This window comes from Polyodon spathula, chromosome 16 (genome assembly GCF_017654505.1).
Source record: "Polyodon spathula isolate WHYD16114869_AA chromosome 16, ASM1765450v1, whole genome shotgun sequence".
NCBI classification, from domain to species: domain Eukaryota; kingdom Metazoa; phylum Chordata; class Actinopteri; order Acipenseriformes; family Polyodontidae; genus Polyodon; species Polyodon spathula.
In genome coordinates this window covers 783,844-806,331 of record NC_054549.1, presented here as the reverse complement: position 1 = coordinate 806,331, position 22,488 = coordinate 783,844, and the positions used below count along the sequence as shown (strand labels likewise).

Here is a 22,488-nt window from a genome sequence, read left to right as displayed (position 1 = left end):
TATAATAAACATGTTTGTTCTTTAAACATTATTTCTGGTACTAAACTTGGTTAAAAAAGTATCCCATGTTTTTAGACTGTATTGCACTTCCTAGGTGATATTGTCCCCACCCCTTTAATGGCATCTGTGCTTTTATTAACCAACCAGCTGCTTGCATGCATTCAACCCGTCACATGACTCGGACACACTGAAGTTCAGCTATCCTGCAAATAAGCCAAAGAAAAACTTTCTTCAACCTAGTTTAGCACCAGAAATCATGTTTTAAAATTCAAATCCATGCTTGCTATAACACATGCTTCTTTCAATTGAGACCATGGTAGAAGTTCAAAACAGGTAAGATCTAAGGAATTATTTTGTGAGCTGCAATTAATGCTGTAATGTAAATTATTACATCAGAACTCGGTGCCTTCCATTCATTCTACTTGTCAGGTGCTTATCAGATATATAAATATCCAACACAGGCAAGAAAATCAAAGCAAAGGATTTGAAGCATGTTTGTTCTGATACTTAGAAAACACTTCATTGATGTCCTGAGTGTTGTAAGCAGTGAACTGTCACAGGTAGGCTGAATAATTAAGATGCTATTAGAACGACCAATTCCAATGAATAACGCAGCCATCTGAGTTCCAAGAAAGTGGTAATAATATAGGGAGGATGACGCATATCACAAATGTATTGGCATTGTACCCTCAAAAGATCTAGGGAACAGGAGCTTGATCAGTATTCTGTGGATTAAAGAATACATAGCTTCACAATTAATGTTCTTATGTTTCACTGTCTACTTACTTTTGTATGCAGTTTGCAATCATCCTGAGTGGTTTACATGGTAATTACTCAAATGTTGTGCTTTTCATTATTCTTATTAATGTGTGTCTGTGTTCGGATGCTTCCACGTGAATTCCGGAGCTCTTTTCAGTTCTGGTATAGATATAACACAGGCTAGATCAATGTGTCTTTATAGAAGTAAGAGACGGCGCCATTTAGTTTTCTACCACTTTGGATCGAGTTTGTTTTGCTGTCAACACACTGCACTAGATGGTGCTAGTGCTTACTAATATAAAGGCACTGGCTGATCAAGCCTACTTTATATGCGGACCTGCAGAGCAGCCCCTGTCTGATTACAACAATCTGTTGTTTAGGCTTCTATGCTACACATAGCTCTGAGTTAGAAATTAGAAATAAAGGAAAATGAGCCATTCATATACTTTATATGCCATCTCTGTATATTAGACTAACCCCGCCTCCTAGTTTAGTAAATGCAGTGTGGGTGCAGTGTTACAGGAAATGCACTGTGGTTGCAGTTTTACAGTAAATGCAGTGTGGGTGCAGTGTTACAGTAAATGCAGTGTGGGTGCAGTGTTACAGTAAATGCACTGTGGGTGCAGTGTTACAGTAAATTCAGTGTGGTTGCAGTGTTACAGTAAATGCAGTGTGGGTGCAGTGTTACAGTAAATGCAGTGTGGGTGCAGTGTTACAGTAAATGCACTGTGGTTGCAGTGTTACAGTAAATGCAGTGTGGGTGCAGTGTTACAGTAAATGCACCATGGTTGCAGTGTTACAGTAAATGCAGTGTGGGTGCAGTGTTACAGTAAATGCAGTGTGGGTGCAGTGTTACAGTAAATGCAGTGTGGTTGCAGTGTTACAGTAAATGCACCATGGTTGCAGTGTTACAGTAAATGCAGTGTGGGTACAGTGTCACAGTAAATGCACCATGGTTGCAGTGTTACAGTAAATGCAGTGTGGGTACAGTGTTACAGTAAATGCAGTGTGGGTGCAGTGTTACAGTAAATGCAGTGTGGGTGCAGTGTTACAGTCAGTGGTGGCTGGTGACTTTTTTCATTGGTAAGGCACTTGGAACAGAGTGAGCACACGCACAAAAACGTGCGTGCATGAGTTGTTATGCCAGCAAATATGTTTAGATGGAGAGAGCATTTTTCATTCAAAATTCACACTCATATTTCATTCAAAATATGAGGATATGAAACACATCTGTATCAGCAGTTAACCTTACAAATGACTGCGCACAACAATATTTCTTGACAGATTTTGTCACAGGCTTTAGTGTAGACATAGCCTAAGGCTATAACGGCTCAAACAAATTGAATAAATAACCGTCCACGGGTGATCGTCAGCACTGTAACTCCTCTGTTGCTTGCTTCCAGAAATGAAACAATATCATGAGTCACGATTATGTAGCTAGCTGTCAGCAGCCCTGGTTAACTCTGTTTAACTAGCTAAGCCAGCCAGTCACCTAACAAAATGAACTGAAGACTGTGCATATGTATATATAATAGTTAGACACAGTCTAACTTCACTAAAACGAACCCCCTTTTTTAATGATCCAAGAAGCAAGAACTGTTTTTTTCAATGGAAAATTAGCCCTGTTAGAATGATCACTTTTACAAAATCTACCCAGATAAAATGATCTCAGTAGAGACTGACACTGAACTTTCTCCAGTGTGAATGTGTTATCCTCTCAGTGAAAACAAAGACCTTGGTAGGCTAACTGGAAGATAAGGCTGATTCATAGATAACCTATTGTAGTGCGAATCATGTGTGACATATATACAGCGATAGCATGAAAAGTGCTTCGTGTCAAGTGTGCAGCACTTTTGAAGCAATCTTTAACTGCTATAACCAGAAAATACAGTAAATTGGGAAATTACTGCAGCTTAAATTCTAACAGTTGCTTGTCTTTTTCTGGTAACAAGCTGAAACTCAGAGCGCTCTGCACTGTTCGGAGTCAAGGGGGCGGGATGGAGCTACCAAAGGAACAGGCACAAATAAAACCAGGCAGTTACTGCGACAGCGTGGAAAGTGCTTTGTGACAAGTGTGCAGCAGTTTTGAAGCAGGTTGCAAGCAGGTTGACAGCTGCAGAAACTAAAGTTAAACTTATAAATTAATAAATGAATAAAAAATAAATAAAAAAATGGCCTCCAAGCCAGTAATCTGTGACACCTGCATGATTTGGGAAGTACGAGAAAACCCAGCAGAGCTAAACCGTGTGTGTGTAAAGTGCTGCAAGATCCAAAACTTGTTTCAACTAGTAAGTATGTTGGAATTGGAGCGGCAAGAAATGAAAGAGCTACAGGAGTTTGAGGAGCCGAAATTCTTGAAAGTCTGCACCCCCAACAGACAGAAAGCCACCAGCAAGATAGAAGAGGGTCGGAACAGCTGGACCCAGATAGGTGGAGAAAGGGAAAAAAAAAACAATGTCAAACACAACCAGCAGAAATCAAAACATCAAACACAACCGCCACAAATCAAAACATCAATCACAACCGCCACAAATCAAAACATCAATCACAACCGCCACAAATCAAAACATCAAACACAACCGCCACAAATCAAAACTTCAAACACAACCGCCACAAATCAAAACGTCAAACACAACCGCCACAAATCAAAACATCAAACACAACCGCCACAAATCAAAACGTCAAACACAACCGCCACAAATCAAAACGTCAAACAACCGCCACAAATCAAAACGTCAATCACAACCGCCACAAATCAAAACGTCAAACACAACCGCCACAAATCAAAACATCAATCACAACCGCCACAAATCAAAACATCAATCACAACCGCCACAAATCAAAACGTCAAACACAACCGCCACAAATCAAAACGTCAAACAACCGCCACAAATCAAAACGTCAATCACAACCGCCACAAATCAAAACCGCCACAAATCAAAACATCAATCACAACCGCCACAAATCAAAACATCAGTCACAACCGCCACAAATCAAAATGTCAAACAAAGTTGACCCACTATGTAATTCTGAAGATCTTAACCAACATCAAGAGAATGAAAGGAACAACATCCAGGATCACGTAAACAGTGGTGGCCGGGCAGCAAAAACAAAGGCGGTCATGATTGTAAGGGACTCCATATTGAGAAACACAGCAAGTTCAGTGCGCAGTCTGGACCCCCTTACAACAACAGTGTGCTGCCTTCTGGGAGCCTTTGTCACACACATCACTGAGAACGTGGACAGGCTCCTAGAATGAACAGGAGACGACCCGGTAGTAGTCATCCACATCGGTACAAACAACATTTGAAGAGACATATCAAGATCAAGACAAAAACTGTGGTATTTTCAGGGATTCTGCCGGCACCTTGCAAAGGAGCATATGGACAGCTGGAAATAAATAATCTAAATGCATGGCTGAAATCATGGTGCACACAAGAAGGCTTCACCTTCCTTGAACATTGGACCACATTAGACAACAAGGACTATCTATATAGGCAGGACGGACTGCACTTAAATAAAAATGGACCCAATCTACTCAGAGAAAAGATCCTTGAGGAGGTTCAGAAGCATTTAAACTAGAAAGGAAGAAATCAACAAAAAAACGGAAGGGAGACCACATCAAAACAAGGGCAACAACTCTGGTAAGATAGCCATTAAATGTATTTATCTAAATGCTAGAAGGGTCAAAAACTAAATGTTAGAACTTGAAGCTACTGCACTAAGAGGTAACTACGATATGATAGGTGTTACAGAAACTTGGTTATCTGAGAGGGATGGAGACGAATATAATATTAGTGAGTATACACTGTATAGGAAAGACAGGCAGGATAGAAGAGGCAGAGGGGTAGCGCCGTTGCTAAGCAGCGATCTGATTCAAGCACTCAGAATTCTAAAAGGTATTGACAATGTCGACCCAAGGGACTTTTTCGACATGAAAAAAGAAACAAGGACCAGGGGTTACAAGTGGAGATTAGATAAAGGGGCATTCAGAAAGAAAATAGGAGGCACTTTTTTTACACATTGAATTGTGAGGGTCTGGAATCAACTCCCCAGTAATGTTGTTGAAGCCGACACCCTGTGATCCTTCAAGAAGCTGCTGGATGAGATTCTGGGATCGATAAGCTACTAACAACCAAATGAGCAAGATGGGCCAAATGGCCTCTTCTCGTTTGTAACATTTCTTATGTTCTTAAATGTAGTTTTTTCTTCATTTTCCAGAATATATACTGATGCACAATGAAAACACAACCTCAGTAATTTTTCATTACTGGCTATGGCCCCAATTGTTATGTAATCTTCACAGTGTTATACGTATATTCTGAACACTGTTACTTTACTGTACTGTGTCTTTGCATTCTCTTGTTATCCCATATTACCCACCTGCTACAGGGTGACTGAGCGCTTCTTTTCAGTCCAATTTTTGTCTCCCTCACTGCAGCCTACCAGCCTGCACAGCTGCTGTCTGACACTTGGGGAGACTCTCGAGGGACAGTTAATAGGCACATCTAATGACTTTTTTCTAATATGGACCTGGGTTGGCTTTACTTGTTTTCCATTGCAATAATAAATAACACTTCTGTGATTTGAGGTGAGCTAATTCAAATGAATCTCTTCTTTGTTGCTAATAGAATATTTTACTGAAGCACTGTGGTCTACTTAAGTACCCAAAGCATTTCTAATTAATAACTGAAAGTGAACCATTCATTTTTCACTGTACAAAGCAAGCTGCTTCAAGTTCCTGAAAGTGAATCATTCATTTTTACTCTACAAAGCAAGCTGTCTCAAGTTTCTGCTGTACAAGCTACACAAATTAATTTCAGTTCTGAGTCATTGCACACTGCAACAATTATCGTTGTAACCCTGATGACAATGCAAATGAAATAGTGTAGCTTCAAATGATATTGTTATGTTTTCTTTTTACTGTCCCTTTAGCATTTTACAAAGCAAGCTATTCAACGTTTAAGCCACACAAACAACAACATTTTATTTTACACATGAGTCATTGCACACTGCAACAATGATCAATTCCAACTTTATTTCGTCTGCATTGCCTGTAATAAAAAAGTGAAGCTTCAAAGTACATTTGTATGTTTTTTAGGGTCCGCATTCAAAAGCTAAGCCCCTTATACGTTGCTCGTGTCTGTCTGCCTGTCACACCGGATGAACACAATCATTGCCTCCTAGGCATGTTTTGGATTGCATTTGGCTATAACCCGATTTATATGAATATCTTTAACCTGCACCTGGACTCATTTGCTTTCTTACCTTAAGCAGTCCAAAGCATTTCATTGTCACTTAACAGCATAACTGCCTAATGCATGTGCACATAACATACTGGAGAGACTGGAGCGGTCAGGAGCATGATCCTCTATACCGTGACACTGTGACACACTCCAGATTCTCTGTACCGACACTGTGCCACACTCCAGATTCTCTATACCATGTCACTGTGATACTCCAGATTGTGACACACTCCAGTGCTCTATACCCTGACACTGTGACACACTCCAGATTCTCTATACCCTGACCCTGTGACACACTCCAAATTCTCTATACCCTGACACTGTGACACGCTCCAGATTGTGACACACTCCAGAGTCTCTATACCCTGACCCTGTGACACACTCCAGATTGTGATACACTCCAGATTCTCTATACCCTGACCCTGTGACACACTCCAGATTGTGACACACTCCAGATTCTCTATACCCTGACCCTGTGACACACTCCAGATTGTGATACACTCCAGATTCTCTATACCCTGACCCTGTGACACACTCCAGATTGTGATACACTCCAGAGTCTCTATACCCTGACCCTGTGACACACTCCAGATTGTGATACACTCCAGATTCTCTATACCATGACCCTGTGACACACTCCAGATTCTCTATACCCTGACCCTGTGACACGCTCCAGATTGTGACACACTCCAGAGTCTCTATACCCTGACCCTGTGACACACTCCAGATTGTGATACACTCCAGAGTCTCTATACCCTGACCCTGTGACACACTCCAGATTGTGATACGCTCCAGATTCTCTATACCATGACCCTGTGACACACTCCAGATTCTCTATACCCTGACCCTGTGACACGCTCCAGATTGTGATACACTCCAGATTCTCTATACCCTGACCCTGTTGCACGCTCCAGATTGTGATACACTCCAGAGTCTCTATACCCTGACACTGTGACACACTCCAGATTCTCTACACCCTGACACTGTGAAACACTCCAGATTCTCTATACCCTGATGCTGTGGCACACTCAATCATTTGTGATAAAGGAAGGCCCTTAGCAGGTTTTGGTTCTCTAGACTGTAAGACATATCCACTATAACCCATGGTCCTTCCAAAAAAGACCAAACCTTATTTGTGTTGCTGTGGGATGGGACATTACCCAAGTTACCCCAGTCAGACTCCTTGTTCACTAAATATCTTGGTATCCTCAGTTAACTTTTCAAATACAAGACATGCTGTTCAGGTTGATTGGTCATTCTAAATTGCCGTGTGTTTATGTGTGTGGTACCCTGCGATGGACTGGCATCTCATCCAGGGTGTAGGCCTGCCTTGCGCCCTGTGTCTGCTGTGTTAGGCTCCTGCTCACCGCAACCCTGTAAGGATTAAGCAGTTAATGATAATGGATGGATGTTTTTGAAGAGGGATGATTATCTATTCATGGAAACTGAGATACTATATTTGAAAGTGGGGTAAAACCCAGCATCATAAACCAGCCAAGCTTTTCATTTTCTTTGGGAGAACTACAGCAGAGTTTTTTTGTTTGTTTGGGAGACCCCTTTCCAGAACTGAAAACTGAGGAAAAAGAAATATCAATCAAGAAATAAAAATGTACTGCAGTAAAAGTAACTGTTTATGTATATTGTCTGTAAGATCACAATGCCTGTCACTCTCAACAGTGAAAGAGCATCTGTATATTAAATTTATGTTGTTTTACTAAAGAGAGGTTTCTAGAAATTCCGGGGACCCCCAGGGTAGCTTGCTGACCGCATTTTGACATCCATTGAGCTAATAAAAAACATGTTGTCTGTGTTTGTAGCAGTCTCGCTCCTGCTGGGGACAGCATCCCTTTAATAATGATCATGCTTTTGTGGCACATAAGCTACACACATTATAGAAGAGGCTTGTGTAGCAATCGTTAAAACATCATTTTTTACAAGGGGTTAATTAAGTAGCAGCCAATTTTTTTTATGCCAGACTTGTTAGAAATTATGTAACAATGGTGCAAATGTGCTTTGGATTGTTATTGTCAATACATTGTAGATACCACTGTTACCATGCAGGTATTGCAACATCCAATATGTTAAAATAAAGTAGTTCTGCACCATATACAAAAAGCAGATTTTGCCAGTGTTTATTAACCAGTTTGAAATTTAAAATGTTTCAGTTTTGGCTTTATTGTTAAAGTTTTCACACTTGGTAGTACTGTTCTAGAATTACTAAATGATACTGTGACATTGCACTGCGCTATACTAGTGAACCCACACCGAAGTTTTAAATCTGAGAGTTAGCAAATGCCTATCGTTAAAGTGTACTGCAGTTAGTAATCCATGGCTGTATGACAATGATACATATTGTATCTTCCAATACCTTTTTGCAGATGAACTGTACCTTAAAAATAAAGATTGATTGTGCTTCTAGCAGACTAGATCACTTGCACATTGCTGGGTGAAAAAAAATATCTTGGAACCACATGACAGCTGTGTTACGTCTTGACACAACATTTAACCAATCAGAGAGTTGAAGGGGCGGGTTTTCTGTGTTAAGCACTTCGAGAGGCTAAAACTTTAGAAACGACAGCTAAAAAAATAACTGAATATTTTCAAAGCAAAAATAGTGACAAAGAATGAATGGGTTTTCAAAGTAAGCTGGCGATCTGCGCAATCCACCAATACTATATGTGCGCCGGATGCTTTATTAAAAAATATATTAAGATTATTTTCGGGTATTATTCAGTCAATTTTTTGCCTTATTATTGTACTGTTATATGATATATAGTACATTAAAAATGTATTCGTTTTGATGTGATATCGTAACAATATGTACCCTGGTGCTTGTGAGAGATATTGGGGGTTCATGTATAGAGGCTGTACTCCTTTAAGAAGAAAGGCATGATGGGATATCAGCTGAACACTTGTCAGCTGATATACAAATGCTTAAGTGCAGAGGTGCTGGATTATTACACTCCGGTTCATGCAGCAGTTATAATGGTGACCAAACGTGTGGTAGTACTGTTGTGCAAAAAGAAAAAAAAGGGGTAAAATGAACAGTTGCTTAGAATAGCAAAAATACAAAAGTAGATTGCCTTGAAAACTTAACAACAAAAACAATTTAAATGAAGAAATAAGCTCAATACTTTAGCTAAAAAGGAAGTGAAAAGGTTCCCGTTTTTTAATATTTTGTGAACTCCAATAAGCCTGCGGTCTTCCTAGACCCTGATCGCTGGTGCCCTGATCGTTTCATAGGGTCTTCATACTCTACCAGTCTCAACCCTCAGTCTCTGCTGCACGTGACCAGTCCGCAGCACAGATCAACCCTTAATCATTGTGACACACTTGCTGATAACTGTCAACTGCCTCTTCTTGCTGTGGGTCTTTCCTTTGAAGGTCCTCTGGTTGGGAGTTCAACTGCTCCTGGCTGGCTCGCCAAATTCTGCAGTCAATTCTGTAGTAAGAATCTATGTATGCCTTCTTTGTTGCACCAAAAACACAGAGCAAGTTCTTCCAGGATAATATTTTTTTGGAGTTTGTTTAACCCTTAGCGGTACATTTATTCAGTGCTGTCAGGCGTGTCAGGTCCAATTTATTTTCACATGCGCTGTTTATTTTACACACACTGTTTAATTTTTTTTTTCAGAGTAAAACAGGTCTCAGTTCATGCAAAATCCCCCCCCCCCCCCCCACACACATTATCTTACAGCAGAACTGTCAACTTGTTCCATATATGGAGTGGTTTTTTTGCAGGCTTCATTTTATTGCAGCATTTTATTATCAAGGCCATGTTTATTTATATTAATATCAACGTTAAGAACAACTTCCTTCCCCTCAATAGACTGAACCTGCCCCCGAATGTTCACCAGAGTGGGATTGTTATTCTACTCCCTCTCCAGGTCAACATTTCAGTTCCAGAACTTTATTTTTTTTTATTGTGCTCTAGGCTTCTCAGTACCCCCCCCCCCCCTGGTGTTTAACAGACATTGAGGATTCCCCTACCAAACCTCAACCTTGTCTCTGTAGTGAATTAGATATACAATTTATTAAAAAAGTCTCTAGTCGCCCACACAGAGACGCCAAAACGTAGTGAAAAATATCTATATATATATAACTAATCTAATATTACAGAAAGGAAAGTCGGTTGGTTAGAGAGCTTCGTGAGTAGCATACAGTTCATTGATTTCTATGATATAACAATTACAACGGCCACAACATTATTAGCATACATGGCTAATATACTAATATTAATTATGGTTAACACACAAAGTGTCTACTTTGCAATAGTATTTTCAATACTCGTTTCTCATAATCAATCATGTTTCATATCAAATGCATGAGAACTTCCCATTCAGAACGGAATCCAACATTCCAATAATAACTAATTTATCAAATTAGTTTTACCGTGTTAATTTAATTTAGTCGTAATCTACCAAACTGATAATATGTTATCCACCTCAATTGATTCTATATTCAAATTAACTCTGAAATGGGGCAATGATCAAATTGTTTTCATTTATTAGGGAACTCCTTTGAGTTACACATTTCAACAAAGAAAATACATTTCTTGCACACTCTAAAACAGGAAGTTATATTCTATTCTAGAACAATTTATCCACTAACTTGATAGCATTAGCTGCAATTAATTTCTCGAGTCATAAAATGTTTAATATTTGATCTGTTGAATACTTATCGATTTTGAATACTTATCGATTTTCAACAAAGAAGTCAATCTTCTTTGTTGATGAACACTACAGCTTCTCCCATCTCAAAGTTCCAATGAAAGAAGACGTTACTTTGCTTGAAGTATGCATTGTATTGCGTTGGCTTACAATAAACAATAGTTATTTTCAAAGGGAGGTAGGACCTGATTTCCAACAGTCCTGCAACATTATTTTTGATTTGCTGACAGGTCTCCGGCTGGAATGGGTTCCGCTGATCAGATGTGCTCACAGGTCAAAGAATACATTGCACTTGAGAAGTTATATAGTTTGTAACAGTGTTCTTGTTGCCATTGTTTCATATGGCTAAGGCACCTTCCAGTGGCATAGCTGCTGGCTAGTTGCTTAATTAATTTTGTCGTTGATATCAAAAAGCAAAATTAGACAAAGACAAGCTTTCAGATATTTGCTGTGTCCTGTTTCCTGGTTCAGTCTCTCGCAGGGCAGAGAGCAGGGTTTCAGAGCTGGTTTTAGCCTTGTAGCCTGCAGTGGGAAAACTCAGCCAATAGAATCCCCTGCTGCTCCAATAGTCATATGTTAGATTGGCAATACTCTCTCGATCATGAGTTGTTTAAAGTATGGCCAGTCTCGACCCAGAACTATTTCTCAAAAATATGTTCATGGTTTCCGCATGGATTCAGAGTTCCCTGTGCCACAAGACACTCCTACCAAAAGAGCAGTCCAAGTTAATGTCTGCCCGCATCCTGATTCTACTACTGCATGGGTACTTACTTACACCAAACCTTACATCAACAATACAAGGTCCCTCCCAACCATTTCCCAGAGACTTACCTGCTTACTGGTATCGGGAATCGGAAGGCCACATTACACGGTTGCGGGGCAGTTCCTGGCAACATGGCTGGCCTCATGGCAATCGTAGCAGACCGGGATGAAGGCCGCCAAAGGAGCCTGTATGTCCCACTGCATGGATGGCAGTGGGCTGAGAACCCCTGTTCTTACCTAGCTGGTTTCCTGTCACCATTTTTGTGGAAGGAGGTTGCCCATTGCGATTCCAGGGTGTGCAGGTCGAGGGCGATGGGTGCCCTTTGACGTGGGGTCTTCGGGACTGGAGGAGGGGCTCTGGTCAGGAGGAAGGAGAGATAAATGGCTGGGAATCCGCGAAGGCCTCGGCCAGGCTTGTGGCTTACTCCAGGTTGGTGGAGTTGTGAAGGCGTGCATCTCTGCTTTCACCATGTGGTTGAACTGTTCCATGGCCACCAGGACAACCACCTCAGTGACAGCTCATATGGCGGGGCAGAGCCACCAGGTCAGTTGATCCTTCAATTGTTGCCCCACCACACGAGGACTGACTCCAGGGGATCGCTGGTACTCCCGCAACTGACGCTGATAAGTCTCTCCAGTGATGGTTCGAAAACAGTTACCCCCCCGCTATCAACAACGGTATTAGGGGAGCGCAGATGGTGGGATTGCAGTTCCAAAACAAAAGAAGCCAGTTTCAAATAATAAACAATAATCACAGTCACACACAGGTTAAGTTGGTGGGGAAGTGCATGTGCTCCGAGGGAAAGTCCAGGTGGCTGTGCTGTGGCAGTGCAGGTGCTCCAAGGAAAAGTCCAGGTGGCTGTGCTGTGGCAGTGCAGGTGCTCAGAGGGAAAGTCCAGATGGCTGTGCTGTGGCAGTGCAGGTGCTCCGAGGAAAACTCCAGATGGTTGTGCTGTGGCAGTACAGGTGTTCTGAAGGAAAGTCCAGGTGGCTATGCTGTGGCAGTGCAGGTGCTCCGAGGAAAAGTCCAGGTGGCTGTGCTGTGGCAGTGCAGGTGCTCCGGGAGGTTGTGCTGGCTTGGTAGCTTCAGCTCCCATGGTCTCCTTCTCCCAAAACAAAGCAGTGCTCCGGCTGGGTCACGATTCAGTGTAAGAGGCTGAACTCACGTAGCTGCATCCCCTTTGTACTGCAAAACTCCTCCTTGTGATCAGTGCGACGCTCTATCCAATCACCGCACACAACACAGCTGATCACAATAGAGTCGTCACGCTCTATCCAATCACCGCACGCAACACAGCTGATCACAATAGAGTCGTCACGCTCTATCCAATCACCGCACGCAACACAGCTGATCACAATAGAGTCGTCATGCTCTATCCAATCACCGCATGCAACACAGCTGATCACAATAGAGTCATCACGCTCTATCCAATCACCGCATGCAACACAGCTGATCACAATAGAGTCGTCATGTTCTATCCAATCACCGCACGCAACACAGCTGATCACAATAGAGTCGTCACGCTCTATCCAATCACTGCACGCAACACAGCTGATCACAATAGAGTCGTCACGCTCTATCCAATCACCGCACGCAACACAGCTGATCACAATAGAGTCGTCATGCTCTATCCAATCACCGCACGCAACACAGCTGATCACAATAGAGTCGTCATGCTCTATCCAATCACCGCACGCAACACAGCTGATCACAATAGAGTCATCACGCTCTATCCAATCACCGCACGCAACACAGCTGATCACAATAGTCATCACGCTCTATCCAATCACCGCATGCAACACAGCTGATCACAATAGAGTCATCACGCTCTATCCAATCACCGCACGCAACACAGCTGATCACAATAGAGTCGTCACGCTCTATCCAATCACTGCACGCAACACAGCTGATCACAATAGATCCATCACGCTCTATCCAATCACCGCATGCAACACAGCTGATCACAATAGATCCATCACGCTCTATCCAATCACCGCACGCAACACAGCTGATCACAATAGAGTCGTCACGCTCTATCCAATCACCGCACGCAACACAGCTGATCACAATAGAGTCGTCACGCTCTATCCAATCACCGCACGCAACACAGCTGATCACAATAGAGTCGTCACGCTCTATCCAATCACCGCACGCAACACAGCTGATCACAATAGAGTCGTCACGCTCTATCCAATCACCGCATGCAACACAGCTGATCACAATAGAGTCGTCACGCTCTATCCAATCACCGCACGCAACACAGCTGATCACAATAGAGTCGTCACGCTCTATCCAATCACTGCACGCAACACAGCTGATCACAATAGAGTCGTCACGCTCTATCCAATCACTGCACGCAACACAGCTGATCACAATAGATCCGTCATGCTCTATCTAATCACCGCACGCAACACAGCTGATGACAATAGAGTCTTCATGCTCTATCCAATCACCGCACGCAACACAGCTGATCACAATAGAGTCGTCACACTCTATCCAATCACCGCACGCAACACAGCTGATCACAATAGTCATCACACTCTATCCAATCACTGCATGCAACACAGCTGATCACAATAAAGTCATCACGCTCTATCCAATCACCGCAAGCAACACAACTGATCACAATAGAGTCGTCACGCTCTATCCAATCACTGCACGCAACACAGCTGATCACAACAGATCCGTCATGCTCTATCCAATCACCGCATGCAACACAGCTGATCACAATAGATCCATCACGCTCTATCCAATCACCGCACGCAACACAGCTGATCACAATAGAGTCGTCACGCTCTATCCAATCACCGCACGCAACACAGCTGATCACAACAGAGCCTCCAGAGCTCTATTCAATTAAGCAGAAATGCATGTGTGTGTGGCTGTTCTGTGAGTACAGACAAGTCGGGAATGAAGTTCATTAAAAAGTAACTCTTAGATAACTTTCACAGACTAGTTTTTTACTGAAATGTAAATTTCAATTTCAAATGTAATTGGCTATATAAGCAACACAGTAAGCAGAAAAGTTGGGTGAAGATCATGTTTAAGACCAGCCTTCAGACTGACAGTGAATCACAAAGACAAAGGAAGCCCACTCATTGGAGACTTGTGCCAATAAGCAGGGGCACTGAAGACAATGTTAAAAAGTTCTGCATTTGTAATAATGAACCTTTTTAGATTTTACATGAAAGATAAATATATATAATTTGAGTTATTACATTAAGAATATGGGTTAAATTTGAAAGCTGATTAGAAATGTTTTTCATTCCACTCGTTCCCTTACCTATTGGTAAAAGTGGCAAAAACCTGACAAACTAACAGGTTTCAAAACGTTTCAATGAAGAACCAGCTCAAGAGGAGTGATATCTTATGGTATTTTTTCATACCAAAACCAACAGTGTATCGTTCTTCTTTGTGTTTAGATATGGAAGATAACAACCTGTCTCCCTGCAGCACGCCTTCTTCTTCAGGGTGGGAGAGATGCAGCTTTGCAGAAGGTAACTCTTCTTATGCAGGCAGTCATTTCTGTCATTGTCACGGTTCGGCGCTGATTTGGCCTGGATAAAACGATAGGAGGCTGATCTGATCCATTTATACCCTGCCAGGAGAAGCCACAGAACCTGGTTTACAGAACCAGCAAATCCACCTGTATTGCAGTCACCATTTTTGGGGGCAACCCCAGGGTAACCATGGATAGGTGATGGATAATCCATTCCATGGTGATTCCACAGTGCTGTAAAATGCTCTAAAAAATGTAGCTGTGGATTATATGTATGGCACGACAGTCTTTAGATTTAATCCAAGGCAGTCATTTTAATAGTCAATTAATAAAAACACTAATTTCAAATTGGGACATTTCATCAATACATTAATTTTTTTGGCTGCTTTAATAGATTTGAAAAGTGTTTAATATGTAGCTTGATTATTTAGAGAGCCTCTGGCAGATAAGTTGTTATACTAATGATAGGTTGCTGTCTACTTTGTTTTTAGCGCCACAGAGAAGTCCTTCAGTGTCCTCCGTTCACTCTCAGAGATCCATCGAGAGCTTGTTTTCAGCCAGGTAAATGGGAATTTCACTGATTTAATTCGTGATTAAAAAAAATAATAATAAAACATGGGTCCCCAGGTGGCTCACCTGGTAAAGGCTTGACTGGGTGTTGTGCAAGGTGAGTTGTACAGTCAGGGGAGTGCAGGTTCCTGGCTGGATTCCACAGGGAGCATTGGCTGCTCCCGCATGTCGTGGTGCAAGTTGGCTTTATTTTTACTTAGTAAAAGACCTCCGCAGTCCATAGCACTGGCTGTGCCCCTGACAGTTCTGTACAGTCCATAGCGCTGGCTGTGCCCCTGACAGTTCTGTACAGTCCATAGCGCTGGCTGTGCCCCTGACAGTTCTGTACAATACTAGTGCTGGCTGTGCCCCTGACAGTTTTGTACAGTCCGTAGCGCTGGCTGTATCCCTGACAGTTCTGTACAGTCCTAGCGCTGGCTGTGCCCTGACAGTTCTGTACAGTCCGTAGTGCTGGCTGTGCCCCTGACAGTTCTGTACAGTACTAGTGCTGGCTGTGCCCTGTCAGTTCTGTACAGTACTAGTGCTGGCTGTGTCCCTGACTGTTCTCTTCTGTCTCCAGGTTGAGTCTGAGTGGGAATCGGTTGCTGAGTGGTGCTGCAAAACGTTTCATGTGCAGCTCATCCAGCAAAACCAGCGAGTCCAGCGGTGAGAGCGATAATGAAAACAATCACGACTACTTACCACTGGTGAGGATTTACACAGGATTTTTTTTAAATGGTATTAAATCCTCAAAACAAGCACATTTATACAATTATATATGGTATAAAGTTAGTGAAGTTACAGATAGCAAAACTAAAGATTCAGCATCCTCTGATGATCTAGACAGCATAACAATGCAATGTAAGACCTCATCTTGAGTATTGTTTTCAGTTCTGGACACCTCGCTACAAAAAGGTTATTGCTGCTCTAGAAAGAGTGCAAAGAAGAGCGACCAGAATTATTCTATGTTTAAAAGGCATGTCATATGCAGACAGACTAAAAGAATTGAATCTATTCACTCTTGAATAAAGAAGACTATGCAGCAATCTGATTCAAGCATCAAGCAACTAATGCGACAGGTGCAACACTAGTACACCTACCCCTGAGTGTTTTATAGTTATGCATAAATGCTGCTAACACTAATTCAGGTTGATTCAATATTTTCCATATCATTCCTATTAAAAAGGCAAGTATAAAGCAAATACTTATTGTATGTGTTTGAATACTTAGAGACAGCCTTGCATAAAGACAATCAATCAATGGTTTGAATGTAATGCTTCATATATTTCTCCCACCTATGTCTAGGTTTCCTTACAGTTAGCATGTGGAGCGTTTGTTCTCGACAGTGCTTTCTACGAGGCGATACACATCCCAATGGAGAAGCTGAAATGGACGTCTCCGTTTGCTCGACACCGTTTAAGTGCCACCCACACGTCCTACTCCAGCAGCTCCAGCAGCTTCAAGAAGACACAGGAGAATCAAGCCGAGTCAGCAGACAACGGCAAAGCGCTCTCTCTCCTTGAGAGTGAAATCAACCAGCCTGGTGGGGCTGGTGGGAGGCCTCGACACTTTTCTGGCAGCCAGGCAGAAAGTCAATCCCGGATACTAAAGATGGAGAATGAACTTTCGCCTCCCACAGTAACAGTGCGCCGTTTCTCTTCCCCCGAACACACCCAGGCAGACAGTGGAAGGGGGTCAGAGACGGACAGCTGTGACAGCCCTCTTGTCCATCACAGCCACTATCTCCCCAAGAACATGGAGCCAGAAGGGATGGTGTGGGCCACAGCGGTGGCGCTTGCCTGGCTGGAGCACAGCTCGGCTGGTTATTTTATTGAATGGGAGCTGGTGGCTGCCAAGGCTAGCATGTGGCTAAATTCCCAGGAGATTCCAGAAGGCCGTGATCTTGCCAGTGTTAAAGTGGCTGCCAGGCAGCTTTTTGTCTTACTTAGGCATTGGGATGAAAACCTCCAATTAAATATGCTGTGCTATAACCCTAACAGTGTTTAAATCAAATCATATCCGTACAGGTGGCACGTGGCACTGTTATATGATTTTACCTCAGAAGTTTGGTTTCTTCACTGGGAGAATGTATTGTTGCTTTAAATTTGCAGTATACTTTATTGTTCAGCCTGGTAGCTAAAACAACAGCATAGTTGCCTCAATACTGTACTACAGAATCAGTGGCAGCTGGTGTCCAAAATAAAAATGGGGACACAAAAAGAAAGGCAGGAGGCTGCAGCAGTACAATCATATTTTTCTGACTCACAACACTGTTCATATCTTCTTTTTACTCTAATTTGATTGTTAAACACATTTTCTCCACTAGCCAGCTGAGGAAATTAAACAGTAGCCCATCACAATCTATTCTAATACACGTATCTTACACACGGCCAGCGTATGTATAAAAATGCACTGTATACAACATTATTATAGCATTTACATTTCAAGGCCACGTCACAGGATGTGATTTGTCAAATTTCCAGTGAGGGGGGACAAAATACACAAACTACAAAACAGCAGGAAAGCCTCTAGTAAAGACGCATCATGATGATATACCACTAATATGCTAATATCGGCCCGCAACTAGAGGACCCATCCTGAACCCGCAACCCACTGCAGCACCGTCTTCGTACCCGTGACCCGACTTGACTCACTTTAATACAACCTGCAACCCATCGAATCCACAAGTGTTTGTCCTTTACCTACTGCTTGTGTCGACTCACTCTCTCATGCTCTCACATTCACACACAGGTAGCTCTACCATTCTCTACACACTGGGCCTCATTTACAAAGAACGCTAAACTTTATGGTGCACCATAATTTGCAATTACTGTGCAAGTTAGTGATTTACTATTTACTATGTATTCATTATCACGGAAATAGTGGGCATAGTATGGCGCACACTGATTTTATTGTGCCACACTATGGTAATCAGAATGAATATGTGATATGTATGGTAATTGCATGATAACATTATTAAATGAGGCACCCTTCTCTGAATAATGAGATGAGCTTCATTCACACCACATTTACTAAAGGGTGATAATCGTATTGTGCACATTAAAGTGAGTGATAATTAATTTGGATACCAGGCTTTATCCACTGATGGCGCACCATTTAAACCTATTTTTTCTGGCCTGAAAACTAATGCAGTTTGATTCTTTTAACTGACTCGATTCATTTGATAAATTCAGTTTAGTGAATCAATTGAACAGATTATTTTACTTTCAATGGAAATCTCAACCAGTGAAAAAAAATAAAAGATGTCAGAATATATAATGCTAAGTCTCAATACTTAACTTATACAGTATTCCAAAATATCATGTTTTTAACAGCACTGAAGAGAAGGATACTGACAAGCGGTGAAAATGTGGAATAGTAAACAGCACCACTATGAAATGTCCCTTTCTATGACTTCTGTCTGGACACTTGACTTCTTTACTCACACATTCGATAACAATGCTCATTACATGATCTAATTCTGCAACGTTTCCACATGCCTGCTGATGCAGAATCCAGTGTAAGAAAATGGGTTCCTCTGCATTTCTTTCTTAAATGTGTTCCAGCACTCTGCTACTAGCCAGTCCACTCTTTTTCTCGGTCATATATGGCGCACCTCTGTTGTAACCCCACCACTTAGTTTCTTCCGAGGTAATTCTGCACTTTCCATGTCTTCTTGAAGTTAAAAAGTCCTTTCTTTGTGTTAAGACTCCATGGCTTCTTTAATTTCCAGTAAACTCAAAATAAGTTGCTTTGTGAAGCGTATCACAGTGACGTTGTACGGTATAATCTTTCATAACTGCAACCATTGCACTGCAAATCAGACATGTTGCCTTGTCGTCAAAATTATTCAGTGAAAAAATAATCATCTGGCTACCAATTTTGGAATCTTCTGTGTTCCGCCTCCACCTTTCGCTTCCGTGACATCTCCAATTACTTTTTACTACTGAATTTATATTTGACACAAAGTAAAATAAATAGTTTAAACACGCATTCACTTCGCTACCCTAATCAAAATTATTAGTGCGTGTGCGTGAGAAAACTGATCCTGTGTGCTATTTGATTGGTTATTTTACTACCTCTGTGAGCTGTGATTGGCTTAATGGGAATGTCACACATACATGCAGACTGCACAAGTTGAATACGCATGTTAAATGAAAGAGGAGGGTTGTTTTGAAGAAGAATTCCAAAAGTAATAGCGTTTTAATTAAATGATATCAAATCATGGTTTTATTTACAATTAAGGGAAAATATAATACGTGTTTTCATTATAAGCATTTGGGCGACACAGTATGTTCCCTACATTGTAAATAAAAACGTGATTTGGTATAATTTAATTAAAATGCTATTAATAATAAATAATAAATAATAATAATGGTTGTAGCAGCAGTATTCTGTATATATTTGGTCTAATAGTTAAAAAGTACAATGATGCTGAAGGGCTTGTTTTAAAAAAATGACGGCACGGACATTGCATACAAATCAATGGAATATGTATGTATGTATGTATGTATGCATGCATGTATGTACAGTTGTAGTCAAAAGTTTACATACCTCAATGGAAAATTATTATTTCTAGAAATTTCTCAAATATATAATTATAGGAAAAATCTTTTGTAGCAAAAGTTTTGTTTTTGTGGATGAGGAAATTATTTATTTCAGCAATTTCTTTTTGCAAAACTCCAAAAATGCTAATTCAAAAGTATTCATACCCTGACAAGGAAAATTAAATTAATAGCTAGTTGAGGCACCTTTAGCAATAATAACCTCTTTTAAATGATTAGGATATTTGTCAATGAGCTTTTTCAATGATTCTTTAGTGATTTTTGACCATTCTTCAAAGCATAATTGTTCCAGTTCATTCAAATTCCGAGGACTTCTCTTGTGCACAGCCTTCTTCAACTCATATCAAAGATTCTCAATCGGATTTAGATCAGGACCTTGACGAGGCTATTCCAGAACCTTGATTTTATTCTTCTTTAACCATTCTGAAGTAGATTTTGATGTGTGCTTTGGATCGTTGTTGTGTTGTGACCATCCAGTTGCTCTTTAAACCAAGTTTTGTAGCGGAGGGCTTCAGATGATTGTCCAGTATCTTTTGGTATGATATGGAATCCATTTTACCAGGTATTGGAACTGAATTTCCTCTGCCATTAGAGGAAAAACTTACTCCTAAGAGTAGCTTTAGCTTGGCCTGCGACCATTGAGACCTTTCCCATGCAATACTCTATACCTGTGCTTGAAATGGAAACCCCAGGCCCACTTGCAGCCAGTTCACTTTGAATATCTTTGGCAGACAATCTGAGATTGTTATTAACCTTCCTCACAATTCTTCACAGTTCTTAGTCAAAGAACTTTCTTTCTTCCAGCGCGAGGGAGCGTTGTGACAGTACCATGAATCTTGTACTTCTTGATACTAGAAACAATAGTTAAAATTGGGATACTCAAATGCTTGGAAATCTTCTTGTATCCTTTTCCAGCTTTATGACAATAAATCATTTTCTGCCTCAGGTCTTCAGATAGCTCTTTACCTTTTCCCATAGTGACTTGTTGGTAATGACAGCAATCATCTTATGCCTAACCCTTTTACACTCTCTAAGAATGTTCACCTACAAGCTCTAGACTTTTCTAGAATTAGGTTCTGCATTATCATATTGAATTTTTTAGCACCTTGTAGACAATACTACCATAGGAATACATTTGAATTAGCATTTTTGGAGTTTTGCAAAAAAAAAAAAAATTGCTGAAATAAATCATTGTAGACATCTATTTGTTGTAACTTTCCTCATGCACAAAAACAAAACTTTTGCTGCAAAATATTTTTTTCCTAGAATTCTTTGTTTTCGAGAAATTTCTAGAAATGATGCATTTCCATTGGGGTATGTAAATACGCCTGGATTGCTGGGGCTTTTGATATCACCATGGTCACAACTAAGTCTGTGACATTATCATGCACGTTAAATTAATGCTCAGAATACATGTAGTGTGCGCAGTGTGGTATGTAAATTAGCCAAACACTGTGCACGTAAATGAATGTGTTCTCTGTTAGTAACTGGGGAACTGAATTTAGATTTATCGCACACGTTAGGTTCGCAATTTTACATGCGCGCTAACTCAAAATTTAGTGCCCTTTCGTAAATGAGGCCCATTGAGTTTATATAGGCTATACAGTGTGGTAGGTTTCTCTAGTGGTCTGGATATATTTTTATATTGTAACATATTAACTATCTACTTACTTTACTATAAAATACCTGTCTATTCCTTTCATGCAACCAGTTGAAAGGGAGCTAGATGAAGTGAAAATGAAATGAATACAGCAGTTAATGCTTTCCGTTCTGCCTGCTTTTCATTGATATACGACGACTCAAAGGACTCAAAGGTAGAAGCATTTCAAATCTTCAAAATAGTACGCGTAATGTATAGCATTATAGCATTAGTAATAATACTAGCATGAATTTGTAGGTCATTATATTTCAATGTCATATTTTTCAGTTATGTACTATGTTCCGTTTTTTAAAGATATATGACGCAATTCCCATTTTTCAACAATTCACTCATAATCGCGCAGAGCAGGCCACCAGCTGTGCTTTTGAGTTTGCGTTGCTCCTCCGATTAAACCCGAGGATCATCTGCGGTTGGATAGCACTCTACTGCATGTGGTTATAGAAGAGAGGCGTTCATAACAAAGACTTGTTTCCTCTGAGAAAAAAAAAAACCAAACTCTGGGCTCCTCCAATTAAAGCCTGTGCAGAATAATAGACATTATTTACAGTTACAGGTGACAATTTTCACCTATCATAGAATTCATTAATTGAAAGGGGTTTTAGAATCATTTGTTAATGCATACATTGTCTAATTATACAATGATTAAACTCAAACACCGATATATTAAAACACAGCCATGTATTCTGCTATACGTTACAGATCATGTTACATGGTTAACTGAAACACAATTATTCAATACTAATGATTGAGAGCTAATGTTTAAGTCCACGTGGTTCC

At 40.9% G+C, this 22,488-nt stretch overlaps 1 protein-coding gene across 1 annotated transcript in view; it reads left to right on the top strand.

Annotated features, from left to right (window-relative positions):
• Window positions 1-19,842, top strand: part of LOC121328898 (von Willebrand factor A domain-containing protein 5B1-like) — a 119,866-nt gene extending 100,024 nt beyond the window's left edge. Inside the window, exons 20-23 of the mRNA XM_041274038.1 lie at window positions 14,861-14,935; window positions 15,429-15,498; window positions 16,067-16,193; window positions 16,792-19,842. Coding sequence (XP_041129972.1) covers window positions 14,861-14,935; window positions 15,429-15,498; window positions 16,067-16,193; window positions 16,792-17,493 — 974 coding nt within the window. The 3' untranslated portion in view covers window positions 17,494-19,842. The remainder of the gene's footprint in view (window positions 1-14,860; window positions 14,936-15,428; window positions 15,499-16,066; window positions 16,194-16,791) is intronic.
• The last annotated feature ends 2,646 nt before the right edge of the window (window positions 19,843-22,488 follow it).